The 20,570-nt window shown below is 33.4% G+C and overlaps 2 protein-coding genes across 2 annotated transcripts; both read right to left on the reverse strand.

The window, feature by feature from the left end:
- Positions 1 to 73: 73 nt before the first annotated feature.
- Positions 74 to 1,837, reverse strand: LOC113713408 (serine/threonine-protein kinase ZRK1-like). The gene has a single exon (XM_027237131.2). The coding sequence runs from the start codon at positions 1,335 to 1,337 to the stop codon at positions 303 to 305; it is 1,035 nt and encodes a 344-aa protein (XP_027092932.2). The 5' UTR covers positions 1,338 to 1,837; the 3' UTR covers positions 74 to 302.
- A 12,917-nt stretch (positions 1,838 to 14,754) lies between these two features.
- LOC113712942 (methyl jasmonate esterase 1) lies at positions 14,755 to 19,541 on the reverse strand. Its single transcript, XM_027236585.2, has one exon. The coding sequence runs from the start codon at positions 19,378 to 19,380 to the stop codon at positions 18,547 to 18,549; it is 834 nt and encodes a 277-aa protein (XP_027092386.1). The 5' UTR covers positions 19,381 to 19,541; the 3' UTR covers positions 14,755 to 18,546.
- Between the last annotated feature and the right edge of the window lie 1,029 nt (positions 19,542 to 20,570).

Genomic DNA, 20,570 nt, shown 5'->3' on the forward strand with positions numbered 1-20,570 from the left:
CAATCACCTGGTGTAAAAATATTCCTAGGAGAGAGATGAAGAAATTCCAAAAGAACAATTTTTGTATAGACAGTTGCAGTTCAAAATCTTATTCAATTTCATTAATAGCTACTAGAGACAAGGAAGGGTGTAAAAATCCAGAACATACTTCAGAGATTTGCAAAATAAGCACAGATCCTGACATCTGGAGATGTCTGAATAGGGATAAAGGAAACACTACACACAGACATTACGAGATCAAAAAAGATGGCAAGAGCATCAAATCATTGATCCCACCGGCTAGATAAATGAGGATGGTAGAGCTAATAATTGCGCAGAGACTTCTCGATTTGGCGGAGCTGTTTTGCAACCTCGATCATATCTGGCCTATCTTCTCCTTTTTCTTCTGTACATCTCAAAGCAAGATTAGTAAAAGGCAACAAATGCTGCTCTATCTCATGTTCGTTGTAGCCTTCCTCTTCAAAACTCTTGGGATCCAGAACATGTTTGAGTGGATCATTCTCTAAGCGGCGTTTGACACAAGTTACTATTGATTCACCGTCCTTGAACACACGTGTTTCTCCAGTAATTAGCAGAAGGATAAATATCCCTAAGCTGAACACATCACTCTTCTCGGTCACAAAGCCTGACATCATGTATTCAGGGTCGAGGTATCCATAAGTGCCACGAGGCTCATCTTCAACCTTCTTTTCTCCAGGGGGAAGGGATATCGAATATTCAAAGCCAAATAATTTAGCTACTCCGCTATTGTCCAATATCACGCTGGCTAATGTCAAATCCCGAAAAATGATTGGTGAAGGAAATGTTGTATGAAGATAAAGCAAGACGTTGGCTATGTCACTTGCAATCTTTATTCTACTTTTCCAAGAAAGTAGTTTACCATTACGGGGATAGCTGAGGGAATGAGTAAGAGATTCCATCCCAGGAGTATAATCATACACCACAGCAGGAAGCTCGAATTCCAAACAGCAGCCTATAAGATGTAAGACATTCTTGAGGTGACTCATTTGTGAATTGACAACTATGCCACGAATGATAAACTCAACCCAGGCTGGAGTCCCTCTTCTTCCTATCCCACCAAATTTAACCAAAATGGGCCGGTCTTGCAAATTTCCTCTGAAAAACTTCGAACCATCATGGGCAATACGATTGACCTGTTCTGAAAAGTTATTGGTTGCCCTGATGACTTCTCCGGCACTGAAGCTTCGAATGGGAAGCTCGTACCGCCCACCAAAACAACCAATTAGTCCCTCCAGCAGTAAACTTCCATTGTGGCGAAAGTGCTCCTTCTCATCCTTTCGTTTATAGAACGGCAGAACGTTTCTCAGTTTATCCATAGTTGGAAGTTAGAACTCAGGAAAGGAATTGGAGCAGGAAAATTGGTGTACTTGGAAATCTGAAACTATGAGATGATGTCAATATTGGGCTCAGAAAAGCATTCCTAGTAAACAACAACATATGATATTCAAGGTATGAACGAAGACAGTTCCAATTTCCAAGCAGTTGCCACTTGCTTGGGGGGCTTCTCTTGAATTTCCTGGAAAATCAGCTACTACCTGCAGTTTACTTTTAGGCTACTGATTTGAGATAAGATTGGAGTGGAAAAACTGCTGGCACCGTGGCTCAGTCCCTATCAAGGGACCTGCATGTCAATCACTTGGTACTTTTTTTTATTACCAATTATTGATTGGACAAGTAAAATTATTGCAGCAGAAAATTTAAGCACGGGAAATATTTCTCTTTTACACACGTACTCAATCAATTAAAATCAGTAGAACAGTGTGAAGCTCAATTAGAATTTCTAGAATATAAACTTAGAAATTTTAGGCATCATCATCCTTGGTCATGCATAAACAATATTTATCAAACACGAAGGAATCTAATTTGCTAAAAAGTAGCATTTAAACTAGGTTAAATTAATCTGAGCAAAATTATTAATATATGTATATGTATATGTTCATATGCGTATATGCATATATATATATAGACATATATATATGCATATATACATATATATATATATATGTATATATATTCTTTGCTTCTTCTTCTTATCTTTCTCTCTCCCTCTCCGAATCCCTCCCTCTCTCTCTTCCCCTTAGCATGTTGTAAACAAACTTGAAAACCTGCGTTATTCATCCAATTCTCATGGCAATAAGCACAGACAGTAAAATATGACTATAATTCCCCATAGGAACCAAAAGCAAAACTAGAAACAAGAACCACAATTTCTAGTTTATACTACAATATAGACAATACAAAAAACCAAAACAGATAACTAAATCAACTAGTTATATCTTCTGTCGGCACAAATGTTATGTTAAATCAAGGATTCGCACAAAAGTGCAACAGAAAGGTAAGCTCATATCCAGTTAAGCCGTTCAGGAATCACCAATCACCATGTTAAATGTCCTTGCAAGCTTTCCAACAAAGTATGCATTTTTATGTTGTAAAATTAGAAAATGCAAAAACCCACCACACAGCAGAAGCAGCTTGTGAGAAAAACTAAAGCTATTTAGGGTACCTACAATACTACCATTAATGACTACAGCATCGCGTATTAATGACTACGATAGCAAATCAAAACTTTTCAAATCAGAAAATTAACATATGTTCATTATTTGAGCTAGTATCAATCTTGAAATGATGTGGAGAAATGGTCACAGTCCATGAGACATAAAGAAGATACAAATATCCCCACGAACAACAATCAATGTGATAAAACTAGCAATATCTAAGAGAGACAATCTAGCAAGAAATCTGAAAGTGCCACTAAAGTACATTTGATTTACCGATAGCCACAAAAAGTACTTTGGTCACACTTGTAAAACAAGCATCACTTCATATCACAAAGCAGGCATAACTGATTTTTCAATCATAAAAGAAACATAATTAAGGTGCACCAAGCATCAGCGGTTACAAAAAGCAATCAGAAACTTTAAGAATTTAGTCAAATCATTAAATAGCACACAAGAGACATTGAAGAAACGATGACCATATGAAGCAATTTGTTTGTATAATTAAACATGACCAAATCGACCACAATGATGAAAAGTGCAGTCTCCACTGTGAACAAAAATCCATCTGAAGCTTTAATCAAAGAAACGAGCAATATGGAATAATCCACGTAGTAGAATTAAGGGGCCTCACCGCATCTTTAGTAACAAAGGCAATTGACAAGTTCAGAATTCCATCTGATCGTTAACGAGCACTACTTCAAACAGACTCCCTCAAAAAACTATGACCATAAAAAGTAATTTGACTATCTACTCAAAATTAACCATATCCATCACAATCATAAAAGTACCATAGAATCTACTGCAACAATCGGATGACTACGGTCTATTAGGCATGGAGAAGATGAGACGAACCACGAGTATTGCAAATGAACAAAAAACACTTTCAAAATCTGACAAAGAAGCAAACAACCTTAAATAGTCCACATAATTGTTTAACACCTGAATTAAGTACAATTCAGGTGTACCACCACACAAAGTGGTGACAAAAATAATTCACAAAGTCAAAATCCAGTCCACTAATAAAACAACACAACTTCAGATAAAGTCACTCAAGAAACTATGACCATAAGCAGCAATTTCTATGTAAACTTAAACACAACCAAATTGACCACAATAATACAATCATCAAATAGCACCAAACCAGGAACTAAAATACCAAGAAAGCCAAAGAAGTGTACAATATTAAGCATATACAAAGAATATCAGAATGGAAATGATGAATACTTCATCGAGAAGTCAGCAACAAATCCTTCTCTCACAAATTTTCCATGTTCGTAAGTTAGTATCACAATCCTTCCAACCTCAAAATCATGAAAAATGTAGTTCCAGGATGTCAAATTGCAAATCGAGATTTGAAGCAAATAAACTACACAAACACAATGGCAAACAATTTTAATCATTTATACTGACTAGCATTATTTATCAAGATGCAGAAATGTAAATCTTCATAAAGAAGCAACACCGGACTGCTAGATTGGCAAAAAGGAGCAAAAAAAATTTAAAACCACTCAATCGAGTCAAATCATTACAAAACACAATTCAAACAGAGTCAATCAAGAAACAATCACCATAAGAACTATAACATAAGATCACTTTTACTTCTGACAAAAAGAAGAAATCAATCTACAACAGTCCACATAAGTGGCAAAAATTCCACTCAACTACAATTCAAGTATAATATTAAGTACATTGAGAATTCAGAATGAAAAAGATGTATACCTTATCTATATGTCAATGCTAAATCCATCTATCACAAATTTTGCATGAATGTAGTGAGTATCACACAATCTTTCCATTTTCAGAATCATGGAAAAAAAATATAGTGTCCTAGGACGTCAGATTGCAAATTGGGATTTGAAACAAACAAAACCAGACAAAAGCCTAAGATTGGATGCAAGAAAACACAAGAGTTGACACCTTCAATCCTATAAACCGGATGGCACCAGTAGCAAAATCACTCAAGTCATTTAATAGTGCCCTAAAATTAAATCACTATCAGATTGGGACCATACGAAGCAGGAAACTTGAAATATCCACTCACTATCATCGACAAGAGTAGCACTATTTCAAGAGTGGTGATCACAATATCACTGAGTTTGTTTGGATAAGAATTTATTTGGATGATTTATTTGATCCAGTTACTGTAGCACTTTTTGTGATGTGATGTATGTGAGATAAAAAGATGATTGGGAATTGTATGTATGATGCAAACAAAACAAAATCTGAAATTTTTATTTCAAATTCTTGTTGTCCAAACAAACTCACTGCTTTAGAGTATTAACACCTCACAAAAAGTAAGAAACCAAGGGAACCAAACAACTTCAATTGACTGTGTATATCCTATATTCTAAGGTTGTATGATGCTAAATATTGATCTATATCCCAGGACTAAATTCTTCTGTCACATACTTTCATATCCTGTTCTTTAAGAGATTTTTCATTTTCCAAAGTCATGATCCATTAAAACAAGTTCATAGATCCCAGAAAACACCAACTAGGAAAAAAATTAAAAATCTAGAACAAACTTCAAGGAACACCAACTAAATATGCTCCATAATTGAGCTCACAAAGTTAAAACTCAATAAGCACAGCACATTCCTTACTAATGAATGAGTATCAAGAGTCATTTGGATTGAAACACATAATCACAAAGCATGACAATTGCAAGGACACTTCCACGAATAAACTTACAGTCTTATTAAGTAGAGATAATAGAGAATCTTGAGAATGAAGAACTTGTCGCAAAGCAGCACACATATCAAAAGTTGTAGACATTCCAAAGAAAAAAAAAATCAAAACATGTAATTTAATATGAAAAAAGAAGATATCATTCACCGAAGCTGACTGAAGGAGGACCCTCAAGATAAAAAAAAAAGATCATGGCAGTGAAACCAGTGAATGTTGACCAGAACAAGAAAAGCAAATTATAGCTCATATGAGAAAAACTTAAGAGGAAATAACAGAAACTAAAATGCTCCAAGCTTATTTCTTCTCTCTCTAAGCTATAAAATGTTACTCTCGACCAGATAATGATTTGAATAAAAAAAAGTTATTAATCTGCAGCTAGTCACAATTTACAATCTTAAAATCCTATACCAAAAGAAAAAAAAGGTCAATTTGAACCATCATGTCTGGTGCACTTCCAGGCATATATTACCTGAATGGGAATTTAAATCTATACCTATATCACTTCTTTAAACTGATGTCATAGACTAAACCACTCACTAAATGATCAAAACAAGAATAAGCTTGCAGTTATAGCAAAAGATAAAGTTTAGTAGTTCAAGAGTAAATACAGACAACCGCATCCTATATATATGGCTTTGGTCTCCAGCCTATCATTGCAAATTAACAGTAAATCTAATAGTTTCCATGCAGAAAGTTCCACATCACGTTTCTGTAGCAACTTGGTGATTATGTGGTGCCAAAACAAAAAGGATACTCCAAGTAATCTGAGCTAAGGGTAGAGCCTCTTAGTGGCTTGTAATCAAAGAGAAAACGGATACGCTATCCAAGTTCTCCAACAGAAAAGCTATCAACTGCAGCCTAAACTAGAGGGCCACTTAGTTCTCTTGAATAAAGCATCTAATTATACAAGCAGCAGCCTCTCAGACGCGCACTAGCTGTATTAGATATGGAGAAAAATTTAATCAACGAGACTTGTGATTGGAGAGTATTTTGATGCTACAAATGAAGTGGCTTGTTATCAAAGAGAATCACATATGAGATCCATGTAGTGCTACAGCACAAATGTTGGATTCAAGAAGCAACTACAGGCTACACTGAAAAGGCCACTTGTCTCTCTAACATTCACACTAGCTGGTACATTATGTGGAGAAAGACTTAATCAACAAGATTTATGTTTGCAACGTATCATGATGCCTCAAACCAAATACAATTAGTTCATAGATAACCAATTTTTGTACAAGGGTATGTTTGAAATAACTATACATGATCATGTTTAATTGTGTACAAAAAAATGAACCAATGTCAGAGAAAACACAAGGAATCAATTTTCTTCCAATATGTTTCCTATTATATATATCAAACAACATATGATTCTGCATCACAAAGATTCAGCAACGTGTATCTATTGACTTCAATCACACAACTAAAACAACAAAAAGTGGTGCTATCAGGGAATAACAAATCCCAAGAGCTTCTTGGCTTCCGGCAATTTTGCAGGATGTAGATTATTTTTAACCAATCTAATAAAAGAAAATGATCTTTAATTCCAAAAGACACAGTAAAACAAATACAAATAAGTATTTCATGATGAATCAATCCTCCTCTAAGCTTATAAACCTAAATCGTGATTCTGCAACATGATAATTCAAAATTCATTTACTAAAATCTCAAAAGCCAAACAATAACATTGCTCATGCTCAGAAAGAAAAATATTATTTAGCCAGTACTCTTAAAATAATGCATGACCTCAAACAGAAAAGCAGATCCTCTTCAATTAATGATATAGTAATGGAACCATCTAAGGGAACTTAAACAAGGTGCCAATCTTCTTCAAACCTCATAAATCATCCCATAAACTATGTATGATTCTGCATCTATTCTATTCTGTACTTAGTACCTAAAGTCAGTAAACTTTTCAACAATAACTTCTTCTTCTACATGACAGGCCAAAACTGTCCTAAGACATTGGACAAGTGCATATTTGAAAAATTACTAATTGAAGAGTTGTATCTAAAAGCATCCCAATTTAACCACTAATAAAACCCAACCATGGCTTATCACATGAAAAAAAACGGCTCTGCATTTTAAGAACAACTATCAATTCTGGAATTGTGAAAACAAAATCACTATAGCCCAAGAGGCATAAAGAAGATGGCAAAAATTATAAGTATCCCCATGAAAAAAACTCAAAGCAAGAAGCACTCTCAAATTGAGATCTAAAGAAACGCAAGCAACTTGAAAGAATCGACAGAACTGCAACAGTGTATACATTTTCAGAATCATGATCGGTTGGTACCCGGATGTCAGATTGCTAATAATTTGAGACAAATAAACCAGCCAATTAATGGACCCCAGAAAGCACAATAGTCAACACCTTAAACCCTATACACTGATAGGCATTAGTTAATGAAAATTAAAAGCACAAGTCATCACAAAAACTACAAACAAATACAAAAAAGACGCATAATTACACATATACTAAAAACAGAGTTGAAATTAATAAAGTAGATGGATGTAATAGAAGTTAGACAAGGAATCCATTTCCTTGAAGCTCATACATCAACCAATAATTCATGAGTATGCAGCAAAGCTACTCAGCATTCATATATTAACTAAAATCAGGATACTAAATCCAACAATAGCTCATGTTTATATAGAAAAAAGCCCTGAAATATTGCTCTGGACATTATTATGTGGCACAATCAAACTAACATGAGAGTATAAGTCAAACTCACCTGGAAAACTGAATTCCAATTTGTCACATTACAAATGGAACAGATTTGCACCTTTTACCAACCACAACTAGCATCTAGGGCTCTGAAACAATAATATGAATGAATAGCCAAGAACCATCAGACTTAAATAAGAACTTTGAACAGGAAACAGACATAAGCAATTGAAAAAGACATGATGCAAGAGAAACGTTGATGCAAAACAGAGGCACTTCCAATCTATGTCCACAACAAGCGAGCAATCTAAAACATTCTTGACAGTCATTGATCAATAATCAACATGGTTAATAGATGACAATCAAGTAAAAAGACAGTGCCGTTACAAAGTTATGAGTCTTTCCAGATGATTAAATAGCAAAAGTTTACCTGAATCTTAAATTGGCATATGATCCAATCAAAAACCCCTGAATTTGCATCTTTCTTTCTCCGCCATTTTCACACACAGAAATACACACCCAATCCCCCATCTCTTCTGGAAAACAAATGCTACACAAATAATTTGTGGAAACCAAGAACTTGTTCAAAGAAAACTCTGAAAATCTTGTCAAAAAAATATATAATTGGGCCCAAATTGAATGTTATAATTTGGGAAAAAATATTTTTAAAAAAGTACACAAATTTTGAAATGACAGAGAGGTAGGGAGAGAGATGGTGAATATCAGCTTTGATGAGAGAAATGAAGGGGGAAAGGCTGGGGAGAATAGGAGGGTTTATATAAGGAGATGGGCTTTTGAGAATTAACGGTCGGGTATTTCAAATTTCTCATGGTCGGTGACTGAGCGATGTTTTCTTTGTAATTCAAAGTGCCCCCTCATAAAATATTTGTTTCTCTTTTTCGCCCCAAGATTATTTTACAATTGGATTCATCTGCAGCCTAAGTTTTTCAGTTTTTTTCTAATGTCACACAATTAACTTCACAACCCCAAAACTGAATCTGATTTTATAACTGACATGCACAGATTGCAAGAAAAGGAGAAGAAGGTACAGCCTTGAGGGAAAAAGGTACACTCAAGGGCTTATTTGTTCATAAATTATATTTTCTATCTATTCTCATTTTAGGGTAATTTGTACATTTTGTAATTAATCAAAAATTAAAAGATTGAATTGAAATCTGTTTCAAATTGAATAAACCAAGACAAGATTATGGAATTTTTAAACTTCCATTTTCTATAAATTAGAGAATGTTAATTCTTCGAAGCTAGTTTAGCATTGTAACAAATCCATGTTGAACATTTAGTTGATTTAACCCCTATGTCAAAAAGAAAATCTATTTTGTCTTTTATTATTTATTTTGTTCATTTTACAAAAGAAAGTTTTCTTTTTGAATTATAGGTAAAAAGAGAATTCCTAATGAAAAGCTTTTATGCGGTCTAATATTTTGAATTAACATTTAAATTGAAAGGGATTTTATTGTTCTAACTACATGGGAAAGACATCTATAGTTCAAGTATTAAAAACCAATCATTTGGTCTGTTTATTGATGAAATAATCTTCTACTGAAAAAGAAACTAATTTTTTTCATAAGGGAATGATATGTTATCTTTAAAATTGAATCAATAAAATAGTACCTTACTAAAAAACTGAAATTTAAATAGAAAAAAGAACAATACATGTTTTTTTTCAAACATTTTCTATTACTTAACACATTCGTAAAGTGTTTTTTGAATGGTACCTTTATTTGGTATTCTTTCTTATTTAATACTATATCTTATTCCAAAAAAGGGTAGCTTGACATTAAGATTACTGTCGGTAATGTAGTAACAAATGTTTTTGCTTTTTTTTTTTAGTATAAGTTGGAGGACTCGAACCCGAAACCTCTCACTTATACTCCCTCCCTCCGTACCACCCAACCCATCCCTCCCCCCCTCAAATGTTTTTGCTTTTGTGTGAGGGCAACAACTATAATTGTAAGGGTGTGTCATTAAGTTCATGCAATTTAAAAAAAGCCTTAGTGAAAAAAAAATAAAAGAGGAGTTATAGGAGTTGTTTTTTGGGGGTATTTTTATTAAACCCAAGCTGTAGATGGGTGTTTTAATAAGACATTTGATTTGGTATTTTTAGAGTTTGCAATGTGTTTTTTATGGTATTTTTGAAGATAGTAGAAAAAATTATTTTGTGCTGCTGCAACCACCTCCTCTCTCCTCCCCTGCCACCCCCTAATCACTCCACTATCATTGAACCATAGTCATCTTAGCTGATATCACAATTTAGTTTGTCAAATTTAGGAATTGGTCCTAAATACCACTATATAAAGTTTTTGATTCCCCAATGTTTATGATATCAAACTGTTGTCATGACCTAAGGGTCTTGGCCTGGTTACCATGCAAAAAATTTACCATGGATGGGACTAATGGTCTATGGCCAACCCTTCAAAAAAATAACTGATGTAGGATACTTCCAATTATCAATTACTAAGCTGTACCAACCCTTTGATTAGCACAATGTGAAAAGTAGAAGAATTATTGTAAAACTAGACATGAGAAACCACATTCAATGAGTTAGAACGATGATAAAAACAAAAATTAAAATTTTATTTACTTTTGGTTTAAACAATTTTTGCTTTTATTTTCAATTTTACATGCTAAACATGCAAGTATACTAACTCCTTGTTTTATCATGACAGATGCAAATGAAAGTGGAAACTGTGAGGAAAGATGTTCCCATTATTGCAACATTAAGGGCTAGCGAAGTAGTACTTTGAACAAAAGAGTTAATATACGTACTGACAGTACATATAAGATTTACTTTAATATGGATTAATCTTATATATAATATCAGTCTGTATATTATCACCATTAGATATATGATACATGTTGAAAAAAACTGATGACAATTAATTGTGTATAGCTATAAAAGTTGGTCCTCCATCAATTTTCTCATTGACTTTTCAATTAAGTTCTTGTATTTTTAAATGTAGGTATACATTAGCTTGATTCTATTATATCATATTCGTGTATATATTACTTGAGATTTCACTAGTTTAAAGGATTTGACAAGTCTAATGGTTTGGAGACACCTAATTTTCATTTTAACCCGTGTTATTATAGAAATAGGTACATGTATATACCTTTTTATTTTGATTGGTGAAAATAAAAAATACTGAAAGAATAAATAATATAGGTCTTCAATTTGAATGAATAAATCTCTCTATTCTACCTTTTTTCCTTCTTTTAGTAAAACTTTTTCTCCTTTTTGCTTAGTATAAAAATCGTGCACAAGAAAACCAAAGAGTAAACTTATAAAGTCAAAACTATCAAGAGGACACAACTCTTAACTTTTGCGAGAACTAGAAGAGAGCTTATTATTAGTGTAATTTACCCTAAAATGAATATTCAATATATAGTTTGCACTAGAATTTTAAAAATTTTTAGTTGCAAACTTCCTGAGTCTAAGTCTAACCCTTTATTAGTAAAGATGTTATGACAATGATGTCAATGCATAAAATTACAAAATTAATTATTTTAACTAAGTAATTGTGAATCTTTTATGAAATTTCATCCCCTCGTGGTTAGTTCTTCTGGAAAGCAAGGATGAAGCACTCGAGAGGAGAACTCTTAAGATTGAAACAATAACTGTAAATCTACTTTGTACTCAAATTTGTACATAATAAGTGATAAATGTAAGAAAATTCTATGGTTCCTTTTTTTTTTTTTTTGAAAGGATAATTTATGCAAACCGGGGGAGGGGGGGGGGGGGGGCGTAGGAAATGCTGTATGAAGATAAAGCAAGACATTGGGCAATATCACTTGCAATCTTTATTCTATGACTATTCGCACTACACGCAACACCTTATAGTCAATCAGAGGACAAACTTTGAACCGTGCAAAAAATTTTCCTGTAATCTCTTGTTGACCAAAATATTGAAAGATGTTTATACATTTATCACCGTAATCGTCAAATCTTCTCAGTAATCATAAACTCGTATTCTCTTCTCTTGTTATAAATTTCTTCACCTAACAATTCTAAACTCCCACTAGCACGATCATCAAATAATTTTTCCGTTCTGATGAAATCAACATTTTTCACCAAATCAATAATTCATAGTAAGTAAAAAACCAAAAAGTAACATGTACATACCTTTTTAAAAACTCAGTAGACCCTTTTAGAGAAATACTCATGCCGTATTTATAACTAGAAAAACTTGAAGAATAGAAAACAACCATATAATTAATTGCTTGACGCATTTCTAAATAGGAAAACTATTAGAACTTGAATCCCATAGAATGATAGAATTAACGAAATTGAATAAGAAACTCCTAAAAGGTTATTTTATTATGCCAACATGGTGAAGTAAAATGGTGTACAAACGGTACTATCCGGTAGAATATGCAAGGACAGAGTATAAAATAGGACACCCCCAAAACAAAGATAGTAAATCATGTTTCTTAAGCTGGTCGAAATAGTAGAGTTTGTGTTATGCTTTCCTAGTTCAATTCAAGACATCTGTCCATTACACAAGACTTGTCTAGTGCGTTTTACCATTTTATGTGATTGGCAAGCTATTACACGGAGTAGGATTTACTCAGTGCGTACTCTTGCAGATTATTGCACTGGAAATGATTTATCTAATGTGTACTCTTGGGTGCATCTACCATTTCATGTGATTGGCGGGTTATTACACGGAGTAGGATTTACTCAGTCGCAGATTATTGCGCTGGAAATGATTTATCTAATGTGCACTTTTGGATGCATTGCACGGGACTTGTCTAGTGTGTCTTATTCTTTCATGTGATTGGTGGATTATTGCATGAAATAGAGTTTATTTAGTACATACTTTGTGGGTTATTGTCCGAGATAGTAGTATTTATCCAGTGCCCACTTTTGTGGGCTACTGCTGCAAATTCCCTTGTCAACAGAAAAGATTAGTAAATCCTTATCAAAATTCCCTTCTCAACAGAAAAGATAGTAAATCCCTTATCAACCGGACAACAGATGCCACTTGAGTTGATCCAAGGCAGGGGTACCTGAAGAAGTTCATATTCCAAGGCAGGGGTAGCAACGGTGTTGGCCGTCGGGTGATGGGCCAGACATTCTGTAATGTAATGTCGGCTCCAAACTCTTGGTCCCATAGATTTCGGTCGCAATTCGGCCACCTAAATATGACGCTTCAACGGCTATCATCTCTCCCCTGTCAAATATTGGAATTGCATCTCATTCATCTCTTTTTTCCTTCTGTTGTGTTTGCCGCCGTCTTCTGTTTCTATACTCAACAAATCCAAAAATTTGTTTTCTTCTTCTTCTTTCTTTCTTTCTTTTTTTTTTTTTTCCAATTGCTGTGCGAAGGCCATAAATCGGGTCGAAGAAAATTCTTTAAATACCAATTGGCAGTCTTTTTGCTTATTGACTCAAATCCTAAATTTATCAAATTTCTTTCATTTGCCACACAAAAGAAGAAACAGGGAAAAGTAATCTGTTTTTCTTGTAAATTAAATAGAAAATTTACTTTGAATAGTTAGAAACAAGCCATTTCCAGACTCAAAAAAGTTCAGGCTTGCATGGATGGTGCTCAAATCCTTCTTTTCTCTAAGTACCAACAGTAAACAGAAAAGGAAGATGACCCCAACTTTTCAACTCCTTTTCCCCACCTAAAAAGCAAGAAAACAAGACCCTTAGAGAGATTTTCCCCACTTCTTTTCTTTTTTCTTCTTGTAATCCATGCGACCCGAGGATCTGAACGTTGAAATGTCGTAATACGTGTAGACAAATATACACTTCATAAGCAATGAAAAGTTATTATGATTGGTCGTGGCAAAAGCGCTTAGGTAACAATATTAGTCCAAAACACATAAATCTGTAGCAAGAAACTCGCCGAGGCAATTTTCTTGAAAACTCATCCAAGCTGTTTTCGTTCCAAAAAATTACAAAAATCTCTTCTAAACTTGAAAATCAAGAAGTCTACCGATAGATAAAAATAGTTCAAGCAAAAAAAAAACAACAATAGGCTATTGATTTAAAAAATCATTGCTAAACGCTCTTAAATATAACCTCAAACCTGAAAAAGATGCCTCATTTATCATTGATCCCTTGCTCTATTGGGAAAAAACAGCAAAACCCACAACATATGGTTTCTTCAGAAAGCAAAAAAAAGTACAAAAGAACGCGGGCATAACAAAGTGAAGGAATTAGAAGAATCAAAACTTTTTCCTCTTTCCTTTATTTTATTTTAATCTAAACATTTTTTTGTGCTCAACTGATTTTTTCACCATCTATTCTCCCGTAACAAAAGGGAGATGGAAGAAGAGAAGACAACAGGAAAGTTGAATTTGATGGGGATCTCTTCAGATATCTCATTGACCACGATGGGCAATGTATGAGAGAGAAAGGCTAAAGAATGGATAGGGCTGAGTGGTCATCTCAAGTCCATCGCTTCTAGCAAAAGGCATAGATAGATGATTGATTGATTGATTGATTAAGAAAAGAAAAGGAAAAGGGAAAACAAAAGGGGAGAGGACGGCTCGAGACTGGAGTGGTTGGGGTTGGTGGAGCTTTCCAGTGAAATTTTACCGATTACGGATAGCACAAGAACATAAGTTAATTTGAACATAATCGTCCCGTAGTTTCTATACACTTACGTGATATTGTAGCAACTTTTCAGCTGGAAGTAGGTGGGCTACGTAAAACAATTCATATGACTCCATAACCAAAAGCTTTTACTGTTTGACGGAGAAAATTGTTTCCTGGGAAGAATCGGTCAGGATCACGCAAACTCAATATATTTTTTGACTGAAATCTTTCTATACTTGTGTGTCATTTTTCCTCTGGTCGGTGAGACGTGGTCCCTAACATTTTCATTTAAGATCTTAACTACGATGCTCTTTGTCAGAAATTTTCCTTGAAATGATTATCATCAATTTTAGTGCCCACAGAAGCATTGAAACAATACCAATAGGGAATAATTACATTGAAATGGAAACTTGGGAAAGGGTGGAAACCTTTATGGTAGGAACCTGCCTATGGTAGGAATGCCGGCAGAGAGCGACACGTGTTGGGGGTAAAATGGTCCAAACGGAGACGTTAAATTGTTGGAGAGCGCATGCATAGGGAATCAAGTAGAAGCGTGTACGGATGGAAGCAAACAGCAGACTGAGTTCCGTACTATGTTATTGCAAGTCTTTCCTTTGTACCAAATATTTGGTGACCCCACTTCTTCCCCATAGCGTCTGAAGTAAGCTTCAACTTTGGCTTTCCATTATTGAAGTTCGGCTTCCACTATGGACCCGAATACCGGATGACACAATGTAACTACATTTATTTTATATTCATTTTTACATTACATATGCATGTCATTCTTTTTAGTGGTTGCACCTTATATTCGTGAACTATCTGCAAAAAAAAAATAAAATTTTAGACTATACTAAATTTGTTATACCAAATATGTTATTCTTATTATTGTATTATTTGTTACGCCACTTTTCTCATTTTGTTAGGTCTACATTAATGCAAGTTTAATTCTTATTATGTCTCGTGTATCAGAAAATACATATTATCTTATTGACGTTGATACGTCCAATAGGTAATCAAATTGATGCTAAAATTTTAGAATGAATAAGTTGCTTTTGCATAACGGTTGTAAAGGTTTCTTGAGACTTTATAAATTATTCTTCTTGCGTTTGCAAAAACAATTGCAGAAGATTTTTTGTAGTGGAAACGGAGTTAAAACTTGCTATAAGTTACTTTCCTGTATTTCAATTTTATCCTAAAGGATAATTTTCTGTTCAACCTAATTTTATTCCAATTTTATCCAACTAGTAAATTAACTTATGAAAAATAGTGAAGTGGATAATTTATGGAGGCAAGCCGTAAATAGTGGGTGGTTAACTGTAAAACGCCTTTATGTTTATTTTATTTCGATAAATAAATTTGTTTTTGAGAAAATGGGTACTCTTTCCTTATAATGCAGGAAAGCCATAAACAGCGACTGTTTTATTAGAAAACGGGCTTATTTTCTTTTTTTTTTCGAAAAGAAAATTTGTTTTTGGAAAAATGAGTGTTAAAATAAATTTTCTTTTAATCCGATCAATAAATTTTATCTAGACATCCATACAAAAATTTATTTATCGGATAAAATAAAAATAAACCTGTTTTTGAATACAACACTAGCTCTTTATGACTTTCCGCCATTATAAGAATAGAGTACACATTTTTCCATAAAAAAAATTTATGGATAAAATAAAATTCTGCATAAACCCATTTTCCAATAAAACACTACCTCTTTATGACTTTCCTCCATTATAAGAACACAGTGCCCATTTTTCTCATAAAAAATTTTATTTATCGGATCAAATAAAAATAAACCCGTTTTTCAATAAAACACTAGCTCTTTATGACTTTTTTCCATTATAAGAACAGCGTACCCATTTTTCTATAAATAAAACATTTTATTTATCGGCTAAACTAAAAATAAACACATTTTTCTATAAAATACTAGCTCTTCCTGACTTTCCTCCATTATAAGAATAGAGTACCCATTTTTGCATACAAAAATTTTATTTATCGGATAAAATAAAAATAGATCCTTTTTGAATAAAACACTAGCTCTTTATGACATTCCTCCATTATAAGAACAAAGTACCCATTTTTCATAAACTAATTTATTTATTTGATAAAATAAAAATAAATATATTTTTCAAAATAAGCACCAGCTACTTATAGCTTTCCTCCATAAATTATCTATTTTCTTAAGTTAATTTATTAGTTGGATATAATCAGAAAAAAATTAGGTTCAACAGAAAATTACCCTTTACGATAAGATTGAAATACAGGAAAGTAACCTATAGCAAGTTTTAACTCCATTTCCAATACAAAAAATCTTCTGAAATTCTTTTTGCAAACGCAAGACACCTAATTCATAAAGTCTCAAGAAACCTTTACAACCGTTATGCAAAAGCAACTTATTCATTCTAAATTTTTACCATCAATTTGATTATCTGTTGCACGTATCCACCTGAATAGGATATTATGTATTTTCTGGGACACGAGACATAATAACAATTACACTTGTATTAATGTAGACCCAACAAAATGAGAGAAATAGCGTAACAATTAATACACTAATAAGAATAACAGAGTTGATATAACAAAATTAGTATAGTCCAGAATTTTTTTTTCTGCAGATAGTTCATGAATATGAGATTGAACCACTAAAAAACAGACATCTATATCTATCTATATATATATAAATTTGAGAAAGAATTTTTAGCAACAAGCCTTCACACGTCTTCCCACTACCAATTCTATTTTTCTAGCATTTCACATTTAATTTAATTTATAAAATATATTTCTCTTAACTTCCACATCTACTCTTCACATTTGAAATTGTTAGTTACTTTTTAAAATCATTTCATTTCAAATTGTTGGTTAATGTGCATGTTATCTTATTTGTACTTCAACCTATCACGTTTTCGATTACCTTGCGTTATTTATGATTCTACTCCAATTAAAACTTCTATAAGACCATAACAAGAGGTAACAAATATGACATCCTTTCATGCTTTCTTATTAATTTAAATAAGTAAGATTATTTACACTATATTTTTGTTATTCACACTTCAATAATCATTTTGATCATATAGTTTTCATTAATTAGACTATATGATAAAACAAATGGTGGAATTACAAATAATAAAAAATGGAGTGCAAATAACATTTTTCTAAGTAAGAAGTGCATTCCATGCCTTTCTAATTTAAATAAGTAAGAAGTGGCTCCACTTATATAGGAATTTGGTTTGAAATTTATTAGTGGGAAGGTAAATAAAGAGAAAACATTACCAAACTTAGTAAAAGTAAAAAAGTAAATAATAATATTTTATCTTTTAACTTAGTAATCCTAAGTAAAATAGCAAAATTATACAGAAAACAAAAGGAAATAATGTCGTGGATTTAAAAAATAAAGAATGGTACCATTCATGAAATCTAAATAAAAAAAAAAGTACTACTAGCCTTTTAACGTGGAAATTTTTTTTTGATAAATATGATAATAACAACACCAATTCTACCAAATATTTTAAAAAAAGTAACATTATAATTTAAGAAAAAAATATAGAACATTCGACCCTAAAATACTACTTAATTTGTATATATCTAACCCAAATTTGACCCTGATTAGATTTGAATAAGAATGTAAAACCCAAACGCTAAGGATAACTTTTGGTATAATTAATTATTTTATGTATTCTTATTACCATCTTCATTTGTAAGTATGTATTTGCTATGTTAAATAAAAGTTATCTTTAATTAGTTGGCAATATCTAGGCAGACAATTGAAATTATATGAATACAATAGTCTTTCAAAACAATTGACTATTGTATTCATATAATAGGCAATATTCGAACCTGTGCTTTTACCTTGCAGCCGCGGACAACATGTTAACGTTGCATCTCCACGCGCGATTCCACGGCTTAACGTCTCCGTTTGCAATCCATCCACCTGCAACACGTGTCGGCCTCTGGAGGCCTTCCTACCATAGACAAGGCCTTCCTACCATAGACACGGTCAACGGGTTCCTACCATAAAGGTATCCGGGAAAGGGTCCAAACACCTGCAAACGCATCAAGAAATGTCGAAGACCATATGCAAAAGGAAGCCTTAAACGTCTAATGTCGACAGACTAGATAGAAGCATAGTTCTTGAGCTGCACAGCTATTTCAAGCAAATAGTTGTAAAGCTGTTCCGGCTTAGAGATCATGACCATATGATCTGCACCGTCTATTACTCTAACCAAATCAGGCGGATTATTTTGTACCATCCACCTTTGAAGATCTACTGGTATTATCTTATCGTCTCCGGCTACAAAGTAAGCTCTAGCAATTGATCCAAACTTCTCCTTTGTAACTAGAAGTTGTCGTCTTGATTCATCATCATTGAAAGCCTTGCCCTCTCTCATCAGCAACGATGCAAGTGCTAAATCCTGACGCGGCGAATGTTGATATAGTGTTTTAAGATGATCCAAAGGGTTTCCATCTGTGGTAAATTTGCTGTCTCCATATGTATCCATCCCCGGATTGTAGTGCTCCGCGAGCTTGTATATACTCAGCTCAGGTCCAAGCATCTGTGCTGCAACAAATACTGCAAATGCGATTTTTTCAGGAAATCTTTCCATGGCGGAGGAAACTGCGAAGCCACCCATGCTGTGGCCAACAAGAATGACCTTATCATCGGGCGATAGAGCCTTTAGATAGGAGTATAGAGGTTCATGATAGTCGTCAATGGTGTGCAAATCTGACACCTGTTTTGTATCAATCCCGGAGGCAGCTAAGTCCAGGGCTGTAACTTTGTGCCCTGCATCTTGCAGGAGAGATACCAACTTATACCAACACCATGCTCCGTGACAAGCACCATGAACGAGCACAAAGTGTCCTGATTTTGCAGATATCGAGGGCCAAAGAATCAAAGAAAGCAACAGGAATAGTTGTGCCGATGGTGGCGAAACTTTTGTTGCCATCCTTATTCCTTAGCTTATGAATTTGCTAATTGGATGTTGTGGTTAGCGCATGAGCTGCTCTCAAAGGGCTCTTTTTATATTGAGAGTCAACAATACATAAGTTGTATGTTTTATTTTTTTTGGAAAATTTCTAAAAAAGTGTATGCATCGCAAAACAAAATTCATGAGGAAGGTGCATTTTTTTGCATATATTGTTACAAGCATTAATCAATGTTACGTAAATGCATTTTGTACAAAAGGTTGCATTTCAAACACGTAATCTTTCATGTTCGCAGTTGATGTCCTTGTAAAGACTGGCATAGGAGTACATGCATTCCACATTGCAAGTATTTGTTTCGGTATTTTTTGTGCCAAAGATGTTCCTAAAGTATGATATACCAAAACAATCAATTAGTGAATGGTATCACTTGACTTTTTTGCTCTAATTAATTGAGTATAAATTATAATTCGATGACGTAAAATATCTTTTTATTGGAAATTGGAAAAAATTATCTTATAAATCTATAACTAACGTAATATGTCTAATAATTTTTTGATATGACCTAAAATTATATTAGTTTGAAAACTAACTTTGTTTTTTTTTTAAATTATCTTACATGATTTCAAATGACTAATTTCTGTAAAACAAATCCTATCATAATGACATTCGCATCTCAAAGTTCACATTCAAAACGTAGAGTTCTAATGGTAGGAAGTGCATAGTTGCTATGCTTCACTTGCAAAGCAAGGACAGGGGCAAATGAGTCGAGCTCAATCAACTAGTTGGCGAGCTTGTTCGGTCACATTAACTAAGTTCGAGTTTAAGTTCGAGCCTAATATGCAAAGCTAAAAAAACTTGTTGAATTTAATCAAACTCAATTGAGTTTTACATAGAAAAGTTTTTTAAAATTTTTTTATTTGCAGTATAAAATGACGATTTGTCTCTTGCTTAAAATATAAAATATAAATTTACGTTTCTTAGATTCAATTATGCTCAATTGAGCTTGAATTAAGTTTGACTTGACTCAATTTGCACGAGTTCGAACTCGAGCTTGAGTAAGGCACAACAAAATCGAATTCGAGTTCAAACTCGACTTTTAAGAGTTCAATGAGCTAGAGATTGAGGTTGAATCCAAGTTTTTTAATTCGAGTCGAATTGAAATAGTGTACTGCTTAATCTCGACTCGACTTGATTTGTACCCTTATTCATG

This window comes from Coffea arabica, chromosome 10e (assembly GCF_036785885.1).
Source record: "Coffea arabica cultivar ET-39 chromosome 10e, Coffea Arabica ET-39 HiFi, whole genome shotgun sequence".
NCBI lineage: Eukaryota > Viridiplantae > Streptophyta > Magnoliopsida > Gentianales > Rubiaceae > Coffea > Coffea arabica.